Genomic DNA, 23,203 nt, shown 5'->3' on the forward strand with positions numbered 1-23,203 from the left:
CGATGGTACAGACATGACAGGTGGCTAGGTAGGTGTAGACGGGTGATGATATAGGTGACAGATGACAGGTGATGTGACTGACAGATGATGGACAGTGATTGACAGCTGACAGACGAGCATATGGAACTGGCCCCAGCAGCGAGGCGGCACGGTGTACAGGTCCCTTGCACCCCCCTCAGCTCTGCTCACTGGCGGGCTTCGGGGTCTCCTCCCGGGGGCGGGTGGGCGTGTCCAGGTCCCGCAGCACGCGTGCGCAGTTGTGATGCCCCTGCCGCAGCGCCCAGTCCAGGGGCCGGAGCCCGTCCTGCGTAGACACGGTCAGCAGGGGGCGCCCGCGGCCAGCCCTCCCAACGCCCTGGGCTCCCGCGCGGGGTCCCGACCTGGTCTCTCAGCGTGGGGTCGCCCCCGCGGCTCAGCAGCAGCTCCAGGGCGCCGTGACAGCCCCACGCGGCGGCCACGTGCACGGGCGTCAGCGCCTCGGCGGACCTGGGACCCCGGGAGAGAGAGGAGAGGCGTCCGGCGGAGGTTCCTTTTCCAGGCTAGCCCGGGCTAGCCTTGACCTCTTTGCTCCTCCTGCCTCCGCCTCCTGGGCCGGGAGGACGGGTGCCCACTACCGTGGGGGTGAGGAGGGAGTTGATACTCTAACTCGCGGCCTTCCCCCTGCCTCACCCTCCGGAGTAACCGTGTGCGACACCTTGTGCCGACCTGGGGAGCGGACACCTCCACCTCCGAGACCGGACGCCCAGCGCCGCAGGGTCCCCACCCACAGCCCCCGCCCCAGGGCGGCCCGGGCCTCACCGAGCATTGGGGTCGGCGCCCCGGCGCAGCAGGATGCGGAGACACTGCAGGGCGCGCGGGTGGCGCGCGCGGGCCGCCAGGTGCACCGCCGCCGCGCCATCCTCCAGCACCAGGCTGGGGTCGGCGCCCCGGCGCAGCAGCTCCTCCACAGCCCTGCGGCAGACGGCGACGTTAGACCCCCGCCCTGCCGGACACCCCGGGACCCGGAGGACCCCCCCCCGCCCCGCCCTCACCGCGGCTCCTCCTCGCGCAGGGCCGCCAGCAGTCGCCGGGCCGCAGCGGCCATGTCCTGGCGGAGTCACCGCCCTCCGGGTTCAAATTCGCGCGGCAACCTCTGCGCGCGCGCGGCCCCGCCCCCCGGCTCCCCAGCTCTGCCTCCGGGCCCCGCCCCAGCGGCGCCCTAGGTGGACAGGCGAGGCCTAGAACCCCTGACAAAGACAGGGGTGTGCTGTGATCCCGCCAACCGCGGGGACTCCGAGGAGGGTGGGGTATGCGCAGCTGGGGTCCCATGCCGGGATTGGGAAAGCTGAGTCAGGAGGATTACCACGAATTCCAGGGGAGTTTGGGATAAAGAGGGGGCATCTCTTTGTCTTTAACAAAACAAAAACAAACTACTGGATGGCCTAGACTTTGCCCAACTGTCCAGGAACTTAGCGCCATCCTCCTGCCTCAGGCTACCGAGTGCTGGGGTCCGACTCTTTGCTGAACAGCTTCGCGCATTTTCAACCCAGCAGAGCTGGCTGTCAGTTGTGAGGAAGTGCCTTGTGAGGGGCAGCGAGATGGCTCAGCAGGTCAAGATGCTTGCCGCCAAGCATGATGACCCGAGTTCGATCCCCAGGACCCACAGACTGACATCCACACTCGTGTCTTGGCCGTGTGCCCGCACGAGGGTGCGTGTGCACACACACAAATAATTTTTCCTAAAGAGCTGCATTTTCCTTACTTGCAAATGGGAGGGCAGGGCTCAGCACTAAGTGGACAATAAATGCAGGGGCAAGAAAGCGGTTCATCGAGCTGACCTAGTGTTTAAAATTAATCAAGTGTGCGAATGTTTTGCCTGTCTGTGTACCAAGTGCGGCTGGTGACCATGGAGACCAGAAGGGGCACCGGATCCTCTGGAACTGGAGTTGTGAGCCCACACGTGGAAATCAAACCCAGGTCCTCTGTAAGAACAGCCCGGGCTCTGATTGGCTGAGCCATCACCAGGCCCCATCTATTTTTGTTCATGCTCCTTTTTAGTCACTACTTCCCTATCTAGCCCCTGCTGAACTAGAACTGGCCATCCTCCTGCCTCAGCCTCCCATATCAAAGTGAGCCTGACTCCCACCCACCGCCATTTCGTCTTCTATGAATGGAGAAGGTGGAGTGGATGAACCTCTCTGGCCTGACGAGGGAGGGAGGGGCTGCAGATTGCACTCCTCTTCTGGGGTGCCCACCGTATGTCCACATCCTGGAATCCTGGACCGTGACTCCTCCTGGTGAATCCACATGGCTAAACAGGTCCGATCAGGCCAGGGTACTGAGCGAGCACTACAGCTCTATTTGGGATGGTAGGGTGATAGGTGTCACCCCAACCTACTTTCCACTTGGAGCTGGCACCCTTGGGTGTCCAGGAGGACCCCAAAAGTAAACACTTCCTGTGGGAGTCACATCACCGTCACCTGCAAAAGGTCTTCCCTGTCTCTGGAGGAAAGGACATCAGGGTGAGTTCTGTAGGGTGCAGAGGAGTTTGCAAAGTGCAGTTAACCCCAGCCCGAGGTCACACCAGCCTGGTCACAAGAGCCGTGGTGTCAGGACTGCTCTGTCAGGACACCCAGACACAGCTGAGCCGGAGCCAGGCACGACTGTTCGGTTCAGCGCCTGTCTTCTGCCTCGGTGAACCTGAAATGACAAGAGGGCAGGCTCGGCAGCCTCGGATTTTATTCTGGTGACAAACCGTCCCAGGAAGAAGGAATTTACAGCGGGCACAGCAGGAGCGGACGTGGGTGCACAGAGCTCCCGAGCGCTGCAGAAATGGCACAGGTCACACGGTGGCTTCCCCCTCGCTGGCCTCCTCGTCCTCCAGCAGGCTGTAGCTCGCATGGGTCTGGCAGGGCCTCTGCAGCGGGTGGGCCAGCAGCTTGGCCATGCAGTTGTGCAGCTCGAGAGCAGGCCCGGTCAGTGCCACCTCATACTTGTAGCTGGTGCCCTTAGTATCCAGGCTGCCCATGAAGGAGAACATGTCCTGCGGGGGCCGGGGAGAGGCGGTTCAGGGTTGGCATTCGCCCTCAGTGGCCCTCCCTGTCCCTGGAGGCCTTCCTAGAGGAAGGGGCATCTAAAGTGGGTTCTGAGGGGTGAAGAGGAGTTGGCCAGGCCAGAAACTATTAATGCAGTCAGCAAACATTGCCTGACATCCACCCAGCACCAGGACTCCAGCTTTCATTCCGGGTGCCCTAGAAGCCCACGGCGTGGGGCTGGGAGGTGGCTCAGTGAGTAAGGTGCCCGCTGTGCAAGCACTTGGACCCGAGTTCGAAACCCTAGAACCCATGGAAAGCTAAATGCAGCAGGACATAGCCTTATCCCAGTGCATGCCCTCTGCAGGGTGGGAGGATCCAGAACTCGGGCCAGCCAGCGGTGGCCACAGCGGCAACAAGAGACTCCACTTCAAACCAGAGGGGAGGTCGCGAAGGCCCCACAGGGGAGACTTTTCCCTTGTGTTTTCTCTTCCTCAAACAAGGCCTCACACTGTAGCCCAGGTTAGCCTCCTGTGTGTATCCATTTCTTCTGAGATAGGAACGTCCATCCTGCAGGAAGCTCCTTAGACAGGAAGGTAAATAACTCAACAGCCCCAGGAAGTCCCTGGACCTGGGCGGATCCACGCGGCCCCTCCCCGCTGAGGACCCAGGACTGAGCTGCAAAGACTGGAGACCGGGCAGACCAGGGTCACCGGGGTGGACACTCTCCAGCCTGCAGGCTGTGCGGTGCTCCAGGCTCCCAGCCCTGTGAGCGGCCACCCATGGGGGGTGGGCTTTGGTGACGCTGCTGTCTGAGTCGTCTGCTCCTGTGAGAACCCCCACCCCATCCCTGTAAGTAACCCCGATAAATTCACGGGTTCTCCAAGCTTGACTTGGTGGTGTCTGTTGTACTTTGGTGTGCCGTGGGATGCTCTCGGGGCTGAGTGTTGTGTCTCTCCAGGGAAAGTCTTGTCACACAACTTCCCATCACGTCACAACCCCTGCCTCAGCCTTTCAGGTACTTCCCTCACAGGTAGAGGGGCAGAGTTACAGGCGTGCACATGTGCAAGTGTGTGCATGGGTGTGTGTGTGAGTGTGTGAATGTGTGTGTGCACGGGTGTATGTGTGCATGTGCAGGTGTGGGTGTGTGGGTGTGGGTGTGCGCCGAGTGCAGGTGTGTGGAGGTCAGAGTATAATCTCTGGGGTCAGGGCTCCCGCCATCATGGTCCGGGTATTGAACTCGGGTCCTCACGCTTGCCTGCGAGCGCCTCTACCTGACCCACCTCGCAGTCTGTGCACTGCAGTCCACAGACCTTAGCTAGAGGCCATCGCAGTCACCCGGCGAGTCAGGGGAAGCAGCAGAGGCCGGGAGAGGTCGCGAGGGGCAGGCCTTCAGGCGGAGGGTGCAGTGGGGTGCTGGGGATGGTGTGGGCTGGGCTGCTAAGGCCACGGCCTCCCGGGCCGGTCACCACCAGCTCAGCGTGGAACTGTAGGGCAGCTGTTGAACGACCGGATGGCGGGCCAAGTGGCCGGGAGGGGCAGGCCTCCATCCTCCTCTGCGTCAGCTCACCTTCCACCTCGCCTCCTCTTCCTTCTCCTCGGCGCCATTGTGGATGCACACGATGTCAAAGAAGAAGTAAGGGCACTGGAACATCTTCTGCAGCGGATGAGAGGGAGGGAGGGAGGGTGGGCGCCCACCCCAGCCTCTGCGGTGTCTAACCACTGCTCTCCCTTCCCTCCGGGCTTACCTTCATGGGCTCGGTCAGGGAGAACTGGGGCTGGCAGGGCGGGCGGCTATAGACCAGGATGGTGCGCACGACGTACGGGGGCGGGATGGTCTGCACGTTCTCTGTGACTGGCAGCTCGGTCTTCTGCTGGCTACAGAGAGGTAGGGCTCGGTACACAGGAGCCTACCAGCCCGGCCCGAACCCCCATCACAGCTGAATCCCACAGGCCACGGTCCTAGCGGCCCTGCATGTTAAACCGAAAGCCTGGGCCTGGGAGACGGTTCTGGGGCTAGAGGCTCCTGCAGCCAAGCCCGGGGACCTGAGTTCGATGCGCAGGCCCCACAAGGGAGAAGCCGAGAAAGGATCCTCACGAGGTGACCCTGACCTCCGCACAAGCGCCGTGGCACGTGTGTGTGCACACAAAATAAACACATGATGAAAAACGTGTAAGACTTCTCTAAAAGCATTCTCAAAGGAAAACAAATTCAAGCTCCACCGCTGGACACAAGGTTTGTCCTGTGGCCCCACCCACTGGACAGCCTTAGGCGGCTGTCTGTCTGCACCTTGCTGGGGAAGGAACCCAAGGCCATGCCCCATTCTGGATGAGCACTCACATGAGACTGAAGAGGCCTTCCAGATCTGGAGGGACGCTAAGGACGAGGTGCCAGCTCTGAGGCAGGGGGCTTCCCTGACCTGCATCCTGGGAGATAGCGGGTACCCCTGGGGTAGGCTGTGTGTCCCCTGGGGACAGGCAGTGTGACCCCTGGGGGAGGCAGTGTGACCCCTGGGGTAGGCTGTGTGACCCCTGGGGTAGACAGTGTGACCCCTGGGGTAGGCAGTGTGACCCCTGGGGTAGGCTGTGTGACCCCTGGGGTAGGCTGTGTGACCCCTGCGGTAGACAGTGTGACCCCTGGGGTAGGCAGTGTGACCCCTGGGGTAGGCTGTGTGACCCCTGGGGTAGGCTGTGTGACCCCTGGGACAGGCAGTGTGACCCCTGGGACAGGCAGTGTGACCCCTGGGGTAGGCTGTGTGTCCCCACCTAGCACTGCACCTCTCTGAGCCTGCTTCTTCTCACACATCATAAAGTGGGTGCTGGCCTTGACCCCCTGCAGACTCTCTAGGACTCCCATCATGCCACATCTCCACTGCTTCCTTAATTCTGGGGGAGCATCCTCCATGTTAGGGGCCACAGGTTGAAAGACATGGTTTTCACTTTTCAGGTAAAATCACCGTTAAGTTGCACCAACTGCATGCCAGCCCTGCTTCAGCGAAGCAGTCCCTGGGTGCACCTGCCACATGCTAGATCACACTCACTGACACCATCCCTCCACCACTCAGGATGGATGTCATGGACCCTCTGGGGCCTGGGTTCTGGGTGGCTTTGAGGTTTGGCATCACTGTGTATTAGTAGCCAGCTTTCTGCAGGGCGGTGGTGGCGCACGCCTTTAATCCAGCACAGGCGGATCTCTGTGAGTTCAAGGCCAGCCTGGTCTATAGAGTGAGTTCCAGGACAGCCAGGACTGTTAAACAGAGAAACCCTGACTTGAAAAACCAAAAAAGAAAAATAGCCAGGTTTCTGTTTTTTGTTTTTTGTTTTTTCTGATTCTGTGGTTTTGAAACAGAGTCTAGATCGTAGATAAGGCTGGCCTGTAACTTGCAATTCTCCGGCCTCAGTTTCCTGAGTGCTGGGTTGACTCTCCTGTACCCCAGCTCCTTGCCTGGTGCTGGGTCTTGAATGTGACTCCTAGACTGTCATTGATGGAATATTGTATTTGTGATCTCACTGGACAAATCCCTGAGTTTTTCGGGGCCAGGGTTCAGGTGCCAGGGCAGGTGCTTAGCATTCATGTAGCTGTGGGCTCCTCTCCAGCATACTGTCATTGAGCACTTAGAAGGTGGGGCAGGTGAATCAGGAGCTCAAGGCCATCCTTAGCTACACTGTGAATTCAAAGCTAGCCAGGGCTACATGAGAAATACTCTCTAAAATACATTTTTATATTTGATGGGGGGGGGCACATCTTTAATCCTAGCACTTGGGAGGCAGAGGCAGGTGGATCTCAGTGATGAGGCCAGTCCGGTCTATATTGAGTTTCAGGGCAGCCTGGGCTACATAATGAGGCCCTGTCTCAATAAATAAATATTAAAAATAAAGAATTAGGGACATGGTCCTGAACTATTGTCATTCTACTCAGGACGCTGAGGCAGGAGGATCATGGATTCAGCCTGGGCTATACAGCAGGATCCTATGTCAAAAGCCAACAACTATAGAAAAGTACCGATTTCAGATTCTGAATGTTTTTGGATTCTGGATGTTCACCCTGGGCTCTGTGTTGGAAGGACCCCACAATACTACTGAGCCCCCATCACAGCTGATCTGGGGCCACGGACAAGGATACTGAACGTGGAGCAGGACGCTGTCTCCAGGTCGTACAGGCAGCTGCAGAGCTCACGTGGATCAGAGGTCAGGCCAGACAGCTGTGGGGAAGGCAGGGCCTCAGTGCTGGGGCTCCCGGTCCCGAGGTCTCCCAGAGTCCCTGTCCACCCCCAGCCTCACCCAAGCGGAGTCATCGTTCACTACGACCAGTGCAAACTCGTGGCTCTTGTCAATCTTGTGCTTCGTGCGCACAAACATCTCGACCATCTTCTGAGACACGTTCAGGGCATTCGTCCTGGAGCTGGAAGAGGTGGGGTGACAGCGAGCACAGACAGCCATTGTGACAGCCAATCTTGGTTGTCAACTTGACGACATCTGGAATTAACTAAAACCCAAGGGACTGGGCACGGCTGTGAGGACGGAATAAATCATTTGAAGCGGGAAGACCCACTGCTGATCCAGGTCTTCTGAGGTGGGAAGAGCCACCTGCAGTCTGGGCCACGCCCTCTGCTGGCAGCCTAGGTAAAGGGCTCTGCCTCCTCGCTCTCGCTTTCATGAGCAAGTCTGTTCCTTCACCGCCATCAGAGCCTACTCTTCAGGACTGCAGCATCTACTGAAGACCAGCTGAGACATCCAGCCTTGTGCACTGAACAACTACTGGATTCTGGGGCTTTCCCTTGGTAGACAGTCATTGTTGGAGTGGCTGGACCACAGCCTGTGAGCCACTCTGATAAACCCCCTTTATGTACGTGTGTGTGCGCAAATGTATACATAGAGGTATATGTAAATGTCTATGTATACATACACAGATTCTCTCTATATATATGTATGTGTATATGTCTATGTATATGTTCACAGATTCATTCTATATATATGTATGTGTATATATAAATGTCTATGTATATATACACAGATTCACTCTCTATATATATACACGTATGTGTACATATAAAAGTCTATGTATATGTTCACAGATTCATTCTATCAGTGTTATCCTTCTAGAGATCCCTGACTAATAAACCAAGTTAGCCTCAAACTCACCATGTAGTTAGTTCAGGCTAGCCTCACACCTGCTGTGGAACCCAAACTGGTACCCAAATTACTGCAGTATCCAGGGGGACCTTGAACTCCTGATTCCTCCATCTCCACCTCCCAGTGCCAGATGTGTGCCACCGAGTCCTGTAGCCTTATTCTTATCCCTTACAGGGCCCTGAGGCCACTCCAGATGTGACGCCTGATACCCCAGCTGCTGGAGGCACACAGAGCTCAACAGCTTCTATGAGACCTGACAGTGGTCTGCCCCATCCACCCGAGGCGTCATGGACACCAGATCCTGCTGGGTAGAACAAGGACCCTGTGCGTTCTGAGCTGGCCAAGCCTGAGCCCAACGCCACCGTACCCATTAAAGGACTCCAGTTTTGGCACAGACATCTCCTCCGAAAGATCCAAACAGATGATCTGAAACACAAACAGAAGACAGGAAGTACAAGACCAAACCAGACAGCTAGGACAGCTAGGGGTGGGACCCAGCCTGCAGTACTCAAAAGGGGTTGAGGGCAGGGCTCAGGAGTGAGCTGGGGGCGTGGCTCAGGGGTGGAGCCCCTGCCTAGGATCTCCAGTGAGAGGCTGGGGGCGTGGCTCAGGGGTGGAGTCCCTGCCTAGAATCCCCAGTGAGAGGCTGGGGGTGTGGCTCAGGGTGGAGCCCCTGCCTAGAATCCCCAGTGAGGGGCTGGGGGCATGGCTCAGGGGTGGAGCCCCTGCCTAGAATCCCCCAGTGAGGGGCTGGGGGCGTGGTCAGGGTGGAGCCCCCGCCGAGGATCCCCAGTGAGGGGCTGGGGGCGTGGTCAGGGGTGGAGCCCCCGCCTAGAATCCCCAGTGAGGGGCTGGGGGCGTGGTCAGGGGTGGAGCCCCGCCTAGAATCCCCAGAGAGGGGCTGGGGGCGTGGTCAGGGTGGAGCCCCTTCCTAGAATCCCCAGTGAGGGGCTGGGGGCGTGGCTCAGGGGTGGAGCCCCGCCTAGAATCCCCAGTGAGGGGCTGGGGGCGTGGCTCAGGGTGGAGCCCCGCCTAGAATCCCCAGAGAGGGGCTGGGGGCGTGGTCAGGGTGGAGCCCCGCCTAGAATCCCCAGTGAGGGGCTGGGGGTGTGGCTCAGGGGTGGAGCCCCTGCCTAGAATCCCCAGTGAGGGGCTGGGGGCGTGGCTCAGGGGTGGAGTCCCTGCCTAGAATCCCCAGTGAGGGGCTGGGGGCGTGGTCAGGGTGGAGCCCCGCCTAGAATCCCCCAGGAGGGGCTGGGGGCGTGGTCAGGGTGGAGCCCCGCCTAGAATCCCCCAGTGAGGGGCTGGGGGCGTGGCTCAGGGTGGAGCCCCGCCTAGAATCCCCAGTGAGGGGCTGGGGGCGTGGCTCAGGGGTGGAGCCCCTGTCTAGATCCCCTAGTGAGAGGTCCAGGTGCCAAAAAGTAAAAAAATGAAAAAAACATCCCCTGCATCCTCAGCCAAGACATACCACCTTCTCTGGACAGTTGACCCGTGGTGTTCGAATCTGGACCTCAGGTGCTGGTGCTGGTACCTGCCAGGGCTTGGGCCCGGCTCCTGGGACACTGGCTGCCCCATCATCTGCACTGGCCGCCTCACCCTCACCCTCGCTGCGGCTGCCCACATTGGCCTGAGCTCCCAGGGCCCGGTCCTCGGCCCCCTCTGGGTTGGAGCGAGTGTGAGGTCTGGGCTCAAGTGTCGGCTCCTCCCCTTCCTCCTCCTCCTCCTCTTCCTCCTCCTCAGTGGGGCTATTGGCCTCGGCCACCTCCATGGCTCCTAGGTGCTTGGATGGAGAGGGGATAGCGGAAGCCAGGATCCTGCTGTAAGAGTTTTTAAAAGCAATCGGTTACTAAAGCCTGAAGCCGAGCCAGGAGCCCCTGGCCGCATGGGAGTGAGGTCAAACCACCCACTGGTGAAGCAAATAACAGCTTTCTCATTTTCTTTCTTTTTTGTTGCGACAGTTTCCTGTAGCCCAGGCTGGCCTCTAACTCCCTGTATGGCTTAGGATGACCTGGTAATCCTGACCCTCCGCATCCACCTTCTGCGTGCTGGGAGTGCACCACCACACCCCGTCTATGCGGTGCTGAGGATGGAGACCCAGGGCCTCATACGTGCTAGGCAAACACTCTACCCACGGAGCCACAAGCACTCTGCTCACTGAGCTACAAGCACTCTACCAAATGAACGGTGACCCAATCTTGGCTTTCCACTTCTTACAGCAGGGCAAACACCGTCTCTGCCTTTCACTGGGCCAACAGACACAACTGCCTGGTCACCGGGGAAACTCCGAGGTGGCTGGTGGACCCACTAAGGCCTTGGGTGGCTCCCACGCCTGAGAGTCCCGGGCGACAGAAAAGGAAAAGAGACTTAATTGGTTTGCCGGGCTGAGAAGGTACAGCAGAGACGCCCCGGCTGCACACCACTCCTGGGCGCCCCACTTGCCTTGCTGGCTTCGGCGAGCTCGTGTCTGCGTTTCTGTCACCCCAGGCGACAGCGCCTGGGTGACTGGATCGTGCACGAGAGCCGGGCGCGGACTCGGGTGATCGGGAGCAGAAGCCCGGGTCGCCGCCCGGGCAATGGATGTGCGTTTCTCGGGGCGGCGCCTCGGGACGGCGCAGCCCCCAGCTCCTCAAGCAGAGCGGACCTGGCGCTGCAGCAAGCCGTTCCGAAGTGTGACCACAGCGACACAAAGCTCGCGCGCGGTCACTCCGCCAGGTTCCACGCCGCAGCCCGGGCACCGCGGCCAGTCAGTATCAGGGCTCTAGGAAGCCGCCATCTTCCTGACCGGAAGTTGGTGCGGTTTGCCGTGAGGCCTTCTGGGAAATGTAGTTCGATGGCTGATAGGCTGCGGCGCCCCTGGAGGTGTGGCTTAGAGTTTAACTGGCAGGAGTAGGGCTGAAATGGGGAGAAGTGTGACCCGATGTTGACTGAAGCACGATTGGGCGGAGCTTGTAGCTCTGGCTTAAGCAGACCACAGCTGTCAAGGCTTCTGCTGTGATGGAAAAGACCGACCTGGGCGGGGCTTATTGATGATTGACGGGGTAGGCAGGCTCAGTTATTATTTCTGCTCCTTATTTCACACATGTTGGCATTCATCCAATACTATCGCGATGCGCATGGTGGTGCCCACCTGCCATCCAGAGGTCAGAAGACGAAGATCGGGTGTTTAGGCTAGCCTGGGCTATAGGAGACCCATCTAAAAACCAAAATGGAAAGAAAAAGTAAAAAGAGAAGCCAGCAGACACCCTGCGGACAAGGCTCACTGTGCCACGGGAGCCGCCTGACGCCGACAAGCAGTGCTCCATTGGAGCAGCAGTCAGTCTCATTGAAGGGAAACATCGCCGGTGAACGGGTGCAGGAACCGCCAAGCCTGAAGACCTGAGCTCGATCCTGCATGGTGGAAAGAGAGAACCGATTCCCACAAGCGCGTGTGGCTTACCCACCCACAGACACAAACAAATAAAGCAAGTAATGGAAAGTAAAATTATATTCCAATGCTGGAGCCCACTCCTACAGGCTTTTTGTTTTTGTTTTAGAAACACACAAAAATAAAAATAATAAAGGAAAAAAAAAAGACCTTACAGTGGAGTGAGCCCCAGTGAACACGGGGACACTGAGAAAACCTGAAATGGAAATGGAGAGACTACATACAGGTTTGGGCTGGGATGGGGGTGGTGGGGCTGATATCTTGGAGTGGGACAAGGGTCCAGGTCCTCCATCCTGCCCCCGTTTTGGAGGAAGCTGACATCCTGGAGAAGGAAACAAGACAATAACTGTCCATGTGACCAGGGCAGGGGGCTTCCTGTTTCTCAGCTCCTCCCAGGCCAGCCTTGGCCAGCGTAGCCTCAGCGGCCAATGGCCAGGGTGACCTGAGATGTGCCCAGGAGCTCAGGCCTTTCCCAAGGTGCTCTGGAGCAGAGCAGAGGGCCGGAACGCCCCACCCCACCCAGGGAGAGGGAGTTTGGTGCTCGGAGCGTCCTGGGAGGAAAGGGGACTCTTGGGGTCCTTGTCCCACACCTCCATGGCGGAGAGAGGGGAACACAGATAAGAAATGCATTCAGGCAGCTGAGAGGAGAGGATTGCCAGGTAGAGAAGGGGCGAGAGGTTGGGCAAATGGACAAGTAGGGGTGCCATCGGCCGAGGTAGTCAAATATTCAAATGTGTTCAGTCAACACAGCTGACCCAAAACTCCTGCTTCGGAAAAAAACCTAAGGACCCAGGGCAACAAAGGGAAGATCTGAGAACCGTCTGTGATCAGGGGGTGAAAGAGGTGATGAGTGCCCGGGCCACGCGGCCCCGAAGCCGTCGAGGGAGGCATCCTCCACCCGTAAGTTGCCCCTCTTCCTGCCGCACCCAGCTCCCAGCTCCAGGGATCCTGGAGCCCAGGCCTCCTGGGCTCGGAACCTGCAGTGGGGGGAGAGGGGTCAGTCATTCTCAGGGGCACCTGGACCTGGTGGCTGAGAGCCTGCCGGGCCGGTCCTTTGCAGGGGGAGCTGGATCCTGTGGCTGAGAGTTCGGAGGAGGTGGAGGCCACCCATGGGAGCTTCGAGGCCAAACCTGGGCTGCTTCAGGAACACCTCGGTCCTAACCTGCAGAGCCCAGGGAACCGGTAGGACAGATTTAGTGCGAACTTCCTATTCCAGCAGGTGTCCCTCACAAAGCTCACACACACACACACACACACACACACACACACACACACACTTCTGCCTTAGCTTCCCATTGCCTCCTCTGCCCTCCTCCATCTTCTTCCTTCTCTTCCTCCTCTTCCATGAAGCTCCCTGCCTGCTCACCCTTCCCAGGGACCTTGAGGTCTAGGCTCAAAGTCCATGCTAAGCCTCAAGTGGCTGGGGTTCTCGGGTTGTCTTCGCAGGCCCGAGGATGACTGTGGCGTGGGATTTCACGGGGCCCTAGTCGTGAAGCCAGAAGAAGAACGGTGTCAGCCTGAGGCCGAAGGCCACCAGACCCCACCGGCAGCCCCGCTGGGTCATAGCCCTCCCGAGACATCAGTACCCAGTGTGTTTGAGACCCTGGAGAGCAGGCTGAGCTCCCTAGAGGCCACTGTGGCAGCCTGGCGCCACCGCTCCCTAAGCTTTCCAAGGCCAGTGGAAGGAGAAGACAGAGAGCAGGGGCCACCGGGGGCCTTTGGTGGTCAGGAAGAAGCCGGCTTGCCGGGACAGCAGGAGGCAGCCCGCCTCATAGAGAGGAACGCCTGGCTGCGGCTAGCCCTGGGCAGCCGGGAGGAGGAGTTGGCTTGGACTCACGCATCCCTGCAGGATGCCCAGGCAGAGAAGGAGGCTCTGCAGAGACAGGTGAGCTGGTGACCGGGGAGGGGCCGATCATGCCTCGGGAACATACCCACATGTATTCATTCAGCAAACCCATGCGGAGCAGGGACGGATAGACGTGCCGGAGAAGTGAGCAAGGAAGACAGGGCAAGAGGGGATGGAGGCCCAGACTGAAGTCAGAAGGAAGCCAGGCAGGGAGCACCCCATGATCTCCGCACTCCAGAAGCTGAGGACAGACAATCTCAAGTCAGAGGGCGCCTGGCCAAGACCAAGGTCATTCTCCGCTGTAGATTGAGTTCAAGGCCAGCCTGGGTAGCAGACCCTGGGTCAATTTTTTTTTCCGTTTTTTGTTGTTGTTGTTGTTGTTTTTTCAAGTTGAGGACTGAACCCAGGGCCTTGCACTTGCTAGGCAAGCGCTCTACCACTGAACTAAATCCCCAACCACCCCCACCCCCTGTTTGTTTCTTTAAAGGTTCAGAGTACCTCAGTGGTAGAGGCCTTGCCTAGAGTGTGTGAGGCCTTGGGCACCAGACACACGCACGCGCACACACACACACACACACACACACACACACACCACACACACACATACGCGCGCGCACACACACACACACACACATACACACATTGTCATGATAAAACACTACAACTAAAAGCAATTGGGGAGGAAGAGGTTTTTTTCATCTTAAAACTCTCAGGCCACACTGCATCACTGAGGGAAGCTGGGGTGAGAACCCACGGCAGGGACCTGGAGGCGGAGCTGATGCAGAGGCCATGGCTCACCGGCTTGCTCTTCATGGCTTGCACAGCTGCTTTCTTGTGGAACCCAGGACCACCTGCCCAGGGATGGCCCCACCCCCAGTGAGCTGGGCCCTCCCTCATCGGTCATCCATCACGAAAATGTCCACAGGTCCGTCTGGGGGAAGCTTTTCCTCAACTGGGATCTCCTCTTCCCGAAGGACTCTAGCTGATGTCAGAGTGACACACGCCCTGAGGTCACTGTGGCCAGAGGGGAGTTGGGGGGGGTGAAGGCGAGTGAGCACCACCCCCGTGTGCAGGACTTAGAGCTGAGCTCGGTGTGTGGTGGGGCCGCAGAGGGGTCTGGGTTCCGAGGTGACGGGACCTGCGGCCGCCGCTGCTCCCTCGCTCCCTCTGCTGGCCGGGAGAGGAACAGCCTGGCAGTGGCGCACGACCCTGGGGGGTTGGGGGGGTCGACGGCAGTGGTCCAGGCGCAGAGGGCCTGGTGGAGGTGACCAGGAGTGGGCAGGTGATGGGTGATGGCAAACCCAGACGGGGTGGGACGAGGCCTGGTGGAGGTGACCAGGAACGGGCAGATGATGGGTGATGGCAAACCCAGACGGGGTGGGACGAGGCCTGGTGGAGGTGACCAGGAGCGGGCAGATGATGGTGATGTCAAACCCAGATGGGGTGGGACGAGCCTGTGATACTAAGGACTCCAGAGCCTGAGGCAGGAGGATCACAGTTTGGCACTAGCTTGAACAAGATAGGCAAACATTGTCTCAAAAACAGAAGTAAGAACAGAGGAGGGGGCCAGGGCCACACAGAGCCCACCCCAGAGTCCTCTGGCGCTGGGGGCGGGCGCGGCCCTCAGCTCGCAGAGACTCCGCTCACCAGCGTAAAAACGAAATTCTCCTCGCTGAGTGTGGCGGTGCGCACTTGAAATCCCAGCGACGTGGAAAGCTGAGACAGGAGGATGGCTTGAGTTGGGGAGATCCAGACGACTCAGGGAAACACTGAGTCTCCTAAAAAAAATTTAGAAAGGAAAAACGTCAGGGGATGGAGAGATGGCCCAGTGGTTAGGGGCACTGGCTGCTCTTCCAGAGGACCTGAGTTCAGGTCACAACTGCCTGTGACTCCAGTTCCCAGGGACTCAACACCTCACACAGACAGACGTGCCGGCAAAGCACCCATGCACACGAAATGATAAAAATAAATAAATCCAAAAAAAGTGGGGCTGCCCCCGCTTCCCACCCCCCTGCCGGTAGCTGCCGGGGACCTGGCCCAGGTCACTGGACGGGGTTTGCTGGGCTCCTGCCCTGACACCTGTGTGGACATGGAGGCTGCAGCCTGACCCCCACCGGCAGGTGCGGGACCTGGAGGACTCCCTACCGCGGCTGGAGGACCCGCCGGGGCTCCGCAGGGCAGGGCGCGCACACAGCAACTCCAGCGGCTCCGAGGCGGAAGGGGAGCCCTGGGCACCGCAGGTAAGCCCGGGGCCAGTGTCCTCTGCCTTCCCAGTGTGGGGTGAGCTTCCGTCTGGGCTTCACGGGGTCCCCAAGTGTTGTGTGACTGCGTCTCCCCAGGAGGGATGGGGTGGGGGTTCTCAGGAGCAGAGACGACTCAGACAGCAGCGTCACCAAGGCCCACCCCGGCCTGGGTGCAGCTCACAGGGCTGGGAGCCTGGAGCTGCACAGCCTGCAGGCTGGAGAGTGTCCGCCCTGGTGACCCTGGTCTGCCCGGTCTCCAGTCTTTGCAGCTCAGTCCTGGGTCCTCAGCGGGGAGGGGCCGCGTGGATCCGCTCAGGTCCAGGGACTCCCTGGGGCTGTTGGATTGTTTACCTCCTCACCACAGTCACCACAGCCACCAGTCACCCCCGCTGCTTAGGGCCCTGAGACACAGGATGGTGACAGTAATTTACCAAGACCCTGTCTCTATATAAAACAGTAAGCATTGGTGGGAGGCTCAGCTGAGAAGGGGACCTGCCGCCAAGCCGATGAGAACTGGCTCCCACACGGTGTCTCTGACATCCATTCGTGTGTCATGGCACACACAGGCACACATGTGTGCATCACCCCACAGGTGTGCATCCACAGTCTCCCAAACCACAACCAAAGCCACAGCTGTGCCGCAGACGTATACCATGTCCCAAGGCCCCGGTCCCGGTCCCAGCCCTGAAAAAGGGGAGGAAGATGAGTAAATCAAGTCACTCATGTCCTCCCGGCAGGACGCCCCCTTGGCTCACCCCCTTCTCCGACGCCTCCGGAGTGACTCCAGCACCCCGACCTTTGGGTGCCTTTCCACACCGCGTCCAACCCGTGAGAGGCGCCTCATGGAAGACCAGATGGGGCAGCTCCAGGGGTGAGTGGCTGAGTGACAGCCGCTGAGCTTTTAAGGGCACCGTGGCTCCTGCCCTGGGTGCCGGGGTGGCAGGAAGGAGCCTGGGCTCGGCTGCCGGGGGGGGGGGGGGGGGGGGGGGGCAGGAAGGAGCCTGGCTCTAGCCCGGCCTCACTCACCTTCCCCGTTGCCCGCCCTCTGAGGCAGGAGCATCGAGAAGCTCAAGTGCTTCAACCGCCTCCTGCTGGCTGTGCTCCAGGGCTACAAGGGCCGCTGCGAGAGCCTGAGCATGCAGCTGGGCCAGCGGGAAGCTGAGGCCACGGCCCTGCACCTGGCCCTGCAGTACAGGTCTGTGCCCAATACCCATGGCGGCGGTGGTGGCGGCTGGGGCGGGGGGTGCATGCCAGGGTGGCCCTGTGTGCAGGACATGGAACCTTCCGAAGGCGTCTGACTCATAAAGTGGGCCGGGTGGGGGCTGTCTTTCTGTGGTTTGTTGTGTATTTATTGGAGACGGGGTCTCGCCGTGTAGCCCAGGCTGGCCTGGAACTTGCTCTTGTAGCCCAGGCTGGCCTGGGACTCACAGAGCTCCGCCTGCCTCTTACTGGGCTGGGGCTGAGTGTTGAAGCGCTCAGATCCCGTCCCGCAGTGAGGATTGCGAGGAGGCGTACCGGGTGCTGCTGGCCCTGAGGACGGCTAGCCCAGGAGCTGAAGCCACCGAGAGTGCCCTGCAGGCTGCCGAGGAGGAGGCCTCGAAGCTACTGGTGGAGAAGGAAGTGGCCACGGAAGGAGAGACGCCCCGGCCCAGGTACCGACGGAAGCACAGGAGCTAGGCCGCTCCACGAGGGGGGCGCGCCCCAGAGCCTGCTGCCTCTGGGGGTTTAATGTCCCTGTCCCTGTCGCTGCCCAGGGCGGTACCGAGTTCATGTTGGCTGACACCAGGTGTGGGGACTCAAGCCTTTGATCCCAGCACTCAGGAGGCAGAGTCTGAGGAGTTCAAGGCCAGCCTGGTCTGCATAGCAGATTCTAGGCCAGCCTGAGCTACACAGTGAGACCCTGTCTCAAATAAATACATACGACGCCAAATACACACACAGAGCACCAAGTTGCCTCAGATAGATGCATAGACCCCGGTTTCAACCTCTAAAGCTGGGAAAGGTGATCGGTGAAGAGAAACATGATTAATTTTTGGTTTATGGCTTCAGAGGTGTCAATCCACCGTGGCAACAGGAAGTAGAGGGCAGAGCTACAGGGAGTGTCCAGGGCACGGTGTAGCCCCAAAGGAAGGAGGCTCTGGCAAAGGCCCGTGTGGACCTGGCAGGGTCAGCAGTCACTTCTCGGTCCTGTCCATCGCAGGGCCCGTGAGCTCCAGCACTGCAGTCTCGGCGGCCTCGGTGTCCAGTGCGGGCTGTGTGCATACACCGCACCATGGAATTCAGACTCCCCCGGTGGCCTAGTTACCACCAGGCTCCACCAGCTTGCTATGTATCTGAGAATGACCTTGAACGCCTGACCCTCCTGCCTCCATCCCTGGGAGTTGGGATGTGTATAGGTGCCAGGGATGGAGCCTCAGGCATGCTAGGCAAGCTCTCTATGGACCGAGGCCCAGCACGGGCCATCTTGTCTTGCTGGAAGCCTGCCCAGCCGGCACAGGGCCGTGGTGGCTCCCCGGGGCTGTGCCTTGGGAAGGGCTGTGTAGCATGGGTCTGCTTCCTGTCTCCTGCAGCCCAGAGGGGAGCAGCGTGGACAAGCCTACACCACAGGAACTGGCTGCTGAGCTCCATGGCTACATCCAGCGTCTCCGGGCACGCTGGGCCCTGGTGAAGATCCCCCCAGCACTCTGCCCTGCCCCCACACCCAGGCCCACCATGCCTCACGCGGAAGCGACCGTACAGGCCGTCCTGGAGATACAGCCTGGCCCAGCTCTGCCCCGGCTGGAGAAGTCTCAGATCCAGCAGGACCTGGTGGCCACTCGGGTAGGAATGTGCTGACGCTCTCACAGCGCCCTTGATGATGTCATTGGAGATCAGAGGCAATCAGGGTTTCCCTTGGAGGGGCAGCTGGTTTCTTACAGGAAAGAAAGCTGGAGTTGAGGCTTTGGGGAATGCATAGGAGTTCCTCCTCCTGATTAGGTTTTCCATAAGATTCTACAAGTTATCTTTGTGTTGCTCTGATGAAATCCCTGACGGGGACAATTTCAGGAAGGAAGATTTGTTCCATCTTGACTGACAGTTCCAGGGTGCAGTCCATCAAGTCGTGACTGTCTGAGCCTGAGGCTGCTGGTCACATTACATCTGCATTTAGGGAGCAGAGAGAGAGATGCATGCACCCCAGCACCCCAGCCCAGGGGTACGGGTCCTCCCTACCCCTGTCACTCTAATTTAGATACTCCCTCTCAGGCACGTCCACGGGGTTGGGGTGATTTTAGATCCCATCAAGTTGACAGCCAAGATCGGCCGTTGCAAGCCACTTTCCCAACAGCCTCTTTGCACAGGAGATGCAGGAGATGCAGGGCTTCAGCCAGGGCCAAGAGTTCCAGGGGCTGGGGGCAGGGTGGCTCAGTAGTACAGCACTTGCTAGCGCCAATGAGAACCCTCTTGCTCCCCCCCCCCCTTCTATAAAAGGGAAGCAGACCTGGTGGTGTGAAGCACACACCTGTAATCCCAGCATGGGGTGCTGAGACAGGAGGATCAGGACTTTGCAGCCCAGCCCTTAAGACTGAGCTCCATGGTGACACCAGGTCTCAGAAATGTGAAATAAGCAAAGATTTGAGATATGAGAATTGGACTGGAGAGACGGCTCAGTGGTTATGAGTGCAGGCTGCTCTCTTAGAGGATCCGCGTTCAGATCCCAGCACCCACATGGCAGCTCACAGACGTTCGACTCTAGCTCCGGGGGCTCTGACGCCCTCTTCCGGGCCTCTTGCAGCATTGCACTGGTGTGCAAACGGCCACTCCAGCCCTGGCTACCTGAAACTCACTCTGTAGACCAGGCTGGGCTTGAACTCACAGAGATCCGCCTGCCTCAAGTGCTGGGATAAGGTCTGCACGGCTCTGCCTGCCTGCCTGCCATAGAGTAAATTTCAAACAATAAAGAAAAAGATGTGAGGTCTGAGAAATTCTAGACGCTTCCACAATGTCACTTCCCGGCGGTGGTCGGGGTGTTTTCCCGGCCTCCGTGGGCACCCCCGGAGCTGACTCTCGTCCCCCACCCCGCACCCCGCAGGACAGTCTGGCGGACCTGGTGCTGCGGCTGCAGCTGGCGCGGCGGGAGAAGCGCGGGCTGGAGCTGCGGGAGGCGGCGCTGCGGGCCCAGGGCCCCGCCCACCTGCTGCTGCTGCAGCAGCTTCGCTGGGAGCAGGCTCACCTGGCGGGCGCCGGCGGCAGCAGCAGAGGCAGCAGCGAGGACCCGAGCAGCGAAGAGGAGGAGGAGGACCAGGAGGAGGAGCCCCAGCAGCGCCAGGTACCCCGCCCAGCCTCCTGCCCCAAGAACAAGTGGTGGTCAAGGCCCTTGCTGCGGCCCCCAGCTGAATCCCCAGGGGTACGGGTCTTCTAACCACAGAATTAAAGGGGGCGGGGTGTGTGGAGCTGGAGCATGGCTCAGGCGTTAAGCGCACGGGCTGCTTTTGATGAGGACCCAGGCTGAATCCCCAGGGGTACAGGGTCTTCTAACCAAAGAATTGAAGGGGGCGGGGTGTGTGGAGCTACAGCATGGCTCAGGCGTTAAGCGCACGGGCTGCTTTTGACGAGGACCCAGGCTGGATTCCCAGCACCCACGCGGTGTTCACCACCATCCAACGCCCGGTTCTGGACTGTGGGCACGTGGTCCAGGCTTGCACACACCCATACCCAGAAAATGAAAATAAATAAATCTTTAAAAAATTAGAAATCCTAAGAGAAGGGTTACTAGAAAGCTTGGGGTGCCTTCGCAGAGCTGGGGAACCAGGGTCCCTTTGGGGGCTCTTAGCCTCATTAATAATGTAAGAACGTAGCTAACAGAGGCTCAATTTATTAGAATTTGAAAGGAAAACCCCAGCGCTGGCAAGCTGTAACTCGCAGCTCCCTGAAGGAGGAGGGGGATGGGAGAGAGGGGTGTGGGGTCAGCCCGTGGTGGAGGGAGCTTTGGTAGCTAGTGAGGAAGCCCAGTCACTTAGGGCCTGAAGTGCAGTGCCTGAGTCAGGCCTCAGGAAGGGGGGACCCCTCCCCCAGACTTCATGAAGAGGGTGGCATGCGTCCCGTTCTTCACACTCGGACCCACATAGTGGAAAGAGGACCGACACCCACAAGTCGTCTTCTGACCTCCACATGCACACTGTGGCGCGTTGGGCATGCACATACACCATTCATAAATAGCCGGGTGGTGGTGGCGCACGCCTTTAATCCCAGCTCTCAGGAGGCAGAGGCAGGCGGGTCTCTGAGTTCGAGGCCAGCCTGGGCTACAAAGTGAGGTCCAGGACAGGCTCCAAAGCTACACCGAGAAACCCTGTTTTGAAAAACCAAAAACAAACAAAAACCACAGAGCTCTCACTGGGACCTGGGCGCCCTCGATGTCCAGCCTGGGCTGACTGAACACAGCACACACCTGTCTTCTCTCCCGTCCATCTCCCTTAGGGCCCTCCTGCCCTCCCTGGTGGCCAGATGGGCAGAGCGTGGGACGCTGAGACCTTATCCCAGGAACTGTCGGCGTCCCTTGCCCGGTGTGTGTCTCGGGCCTGGCTGGGGGTGGGTGGGTGCGCACGCAAGTGTGGTGGGGAGCACTGTATCCAGCAGATACTGCCGAGGCGGGTGGCAGTCTGCGGGTGTGCTGGGAGGGAGGGCGAGGGTTGGGAGCGGCTGGGATGGTCTACGGTGCCCTTGCAGGGCGGCGGAGCTGCGGGCTCAGCTGCAGTCCCTGCGGCGGCAGCTGGAGCAGGTGGCTCAGAAGGGCCGGAGCAGACGTGCTCAGAGCGCGGAGCTGAACCGGGAGCTGTGCAAGGCTCACAGGTACGACTCGAACCCTCTTAGAGGCCTTCCGGCTCTCCCCGGGCCTCGGGATCCCCCCTTCTGAGCGGGGCGGCGGGGCCTGCGCACCGGACCGGTCTCAGCCAGGCATCTCCCCTCCCGCTGCTCGCAGCTCCCTGGTCTTGGCCTTCAGAGGAGCCCACCGGAAGCAGGAAGAGCAACGCCGGAAGTTGGAGCAGCAGCTAGCTCGGATGCAGGCCCAGCAGGCAGAGGAACTGGCAGTGCTGGCAGCCACAGCCCGAGCCCTGGGGCAGCCGGGGGCTCCCCAGCCAGGCCAGACCTTCCTGTAGGACCCGGACCCAGCTCGCGTGTAACACGCAGGTGTGGCGGCCACGTCATGAAGTGTCCTGTCGTAGGCTGGAGAGACGGCTCAGCGGTTAGGAGCGTCTGCTGCTCTTGCAGAGGACCTGGGTTCAGTTCCCAGCCTCAACAGCCACAGGCACTGGACCATCAGCTAGGAGGATCTGTCGCCCCCTTCTGGACTCTACAGGCTCTGAAGTCATGTGCACGCACACGCATCCACTCACATACGCGTAATTAAACCGAGTGTCCTGTCGTGACATCACACGCCCTGTCCTTTGTTCCGTGTGGCCAGGCCGCCTTATGAGGAGGTGCTGAGTTTGGCCAGAGCATCTTCCCAAAGGAGGACAGAGACGGGAAGGGCTCATCCGCAGGCCTGTTCCCAGGGGTGCTGGGGAGGAATCCCAGACTGCGTTAGGACCTGCATTCAGAAGAAGAAAAGGACGGGGTGGTTGCTCGGCAGCAGGTCAGGTGCTGAGGGCGCTTGAAGCCTTCAAGCGGCCTCTGCCCGCCCATCCCACCAGCCTGTGCGGAGGAGGCCCTGGGTCCCATCTACAGCCCTTTCCAAGCGCGTGGGAGGCTTCTGTAGAGCACCGAGGCTGGGACCAAGTGGGAGAGTGCCGGCCTCGCATGCGCAAGGCCCTGGGCTCGGTCCCGGCCACCACATACAAAGGGAAGTCTGTAATGCCAGCACTCGGTTCAAGGCTTTCCTCGGCTACATCGTGAGTTTAAGGCCAGCCAGGACCACGAGACAGCATCTAAAGAGTCAATGCATGGGGGCTGGGGAGACGGCTCTGCAGCTAAGAGCACCGACTGCTGCTGTAGAGGAGCAGGGATCAGTTCCCAGCACCCACGTCTGATGGATGGCGCCTCCGGCCTCCTGGGGCGTCCGCACACAGATACACATAATTTAAAATGATAAAAATACATGTAATGTAGCTGCGGTAGAGACCCTCTGAGTGGGGACACCTGTGACATCGAGACATGGCCACCCTGTGCTTGTGGGGAGAGGGGGTCAGGGCTTCTGGAAGGGGGTCCCGGGGAAGGAGGAAGGTTTTGTGTATGTAACAGGGCCACACCCCTCGCCGAGGAGGCTGGGATGGGGTCCAGCAGTCCCCTCCAGGCTGAAACCCTAGAGGAGGATTATCCTGCAAGCGGGCCCTGCAGGCCACACCTGTGCAGGTGTGCCGAACAGCAGCTGTCTGCCCTCAGGGGACAGCCACAGTGCCCCAGGGAGACCGAGGCAGTCACTGGGGCTGGGGACCCGCGTTTGCCCCCCACACTCTCCGTGGGCTCACTGTGAGGCAGGTCACCTTGCTGGTGGGGGGCGGGGTGGGGGGGCAGCTCCCTCCTTTCACTGCTCCCCCCCTCCAGGGGAGGAGCCTTAGCCACCGGGTCGTCA

The 23,203-nt window shown here is 59.7% G+C and overlaps 3 protein-coding genes across 8 annotated transcripts in view; 1 reads left to right on the forward strand and 2 right to left on the reverse strand.

Annotated features, from left to right (window-relative positions):
- The window catches only part of Ankle1 (ankyrin repeat and LEM domain containing 1), a 5,608-nt gene extending 4,300 nt beyond the window's left edge, over positions 1-1,308 (reverse strand). Inside the window, exons 1-4 of the mRNA XM_076553824.1 lie at positions 1,032-1,308; positions 799-982; positions 381-486; positions 190-304 (exon numbers count right to left, since the gene is read on the reverse strand). Coding sequence (XP_076409939.1) covers positions 190-304; positions 381-486; positions 799-982; positions 1,032-1,308 — 682 coding nt within the window. The remainder of the gene's footprint in view (positions 1-189; positions 305-380; positions 487-798; positions 983-1,031) is intronic.
- A 1,393-nt stretch (positions 1,309-2,701) lies between these two features.
- Babam1 (BRISC and BRCA1 A complex member 1) lies at positions 2,702-10,951 on the reverse strand. Of its 3 annotated transcripts, none has more exons than XM_042262806.1 (9): positions 10,584-10,951; positions 9,613-9,961; positions 8,512-8,570; positions 7,293-7,413; positions 7,135-7,213; positions 5,353-5,377; positions 4,760-4,889; positions 4,582-4,668; positions 2,702-3,022 (listed from the first exon to the last, which is right to left on the reverse strand). In XM_042262806.1, exons 2-9 carry the CDS (start codon positions 9,910-9,912, stop codon positions 2,822-2,824), a joined length of 1,002 nt encoding a protein of 333 aa, XP_042118740.1. In that variant the 5' UTR covers positions 9,913-9,961; positions 10,584-10,951; the 3' UTR covers positions 2,702-2,821. The 3 variants fall into 3 exon arrangements, with proteins under 3 accessions (XP_042118740.1, XP_042118741.1, XP_006989977.1); XM_042262807.2 differs by having other exon boundaries at positions 9,613-9,958; positions 10,584-10,930; XM_006989915.4 differs by having other exon boundaries at positions 9,613-9,958; positions 10,580-10,930.
- A 12-nt stretch (positions 10,952-10,963) lies between these two features.
- Positions 10,964-22,066, forward strand: Ushbp1 (USH1 protein network component harmonin binding protein 1). Of its 4 annotated transcripts, none has more exons than XM_076553177.1 (13): positions 10,964-11,794; positions 12,310-12,468; positions 12,629-12,750; positions 13,015-13,453; positions 15,535-15,654; positions 16,395-16,528; positions 16,712-16,852; positions 17,151-17,309; positions 18,228-18,477; positions 19,727-19,963; positions 21,112-21,197; positions 21,361-21,483; positions 21,614-22,066. In XM_076553177.1, exons 2-13 carry the CDS (start codon positions 12,415-12,417, stop codon positions 21,789-21,791), a joined length of 2,043 nt encoding a protein of 680 aa, XP_076409292.1. In that variant the 5' UTR covers positions 10,964-11,794; positions 12,310-12,414; the 3' UTR covers positions 21,792-22,066. The 4 variants fall into 4 exon arrangements, with proteins under 4 accessions (XP_076409292.1, XP_076409290.1, XP_042118738.1 ...); XM_076553175.1 differs by lacking the exon at positions 10,964-11,794 and adding an exon at positions 11,947-12,045; XM_042262804.2 differs by lacking the exon at positions 10,964-11,794 and adding an exon at positions 11,959-12,227.
- The last annotated feature ends 1,137 nt before the right edge of the window (positions 22,067-23,203 follow it).

The sequence above is a fragment of the Peromyscus maniculatus genome, chromosome 17, assembly GCF_049852395.1.
Source record: "Peromyscus maniculatus bairdii isolate BWxNUB_F1_BW_parent chromosome 17, HU_Pman_BW_mat_3.1, whole genome shotgun sequence".
In the NCBI taxonomy this organism is placed as follows: Eukaryota; Metazoa; Chordata; class Mammalia; order Rodentia; family Cricetidae; genus Peromyscus; species Peromyscus maniculatus.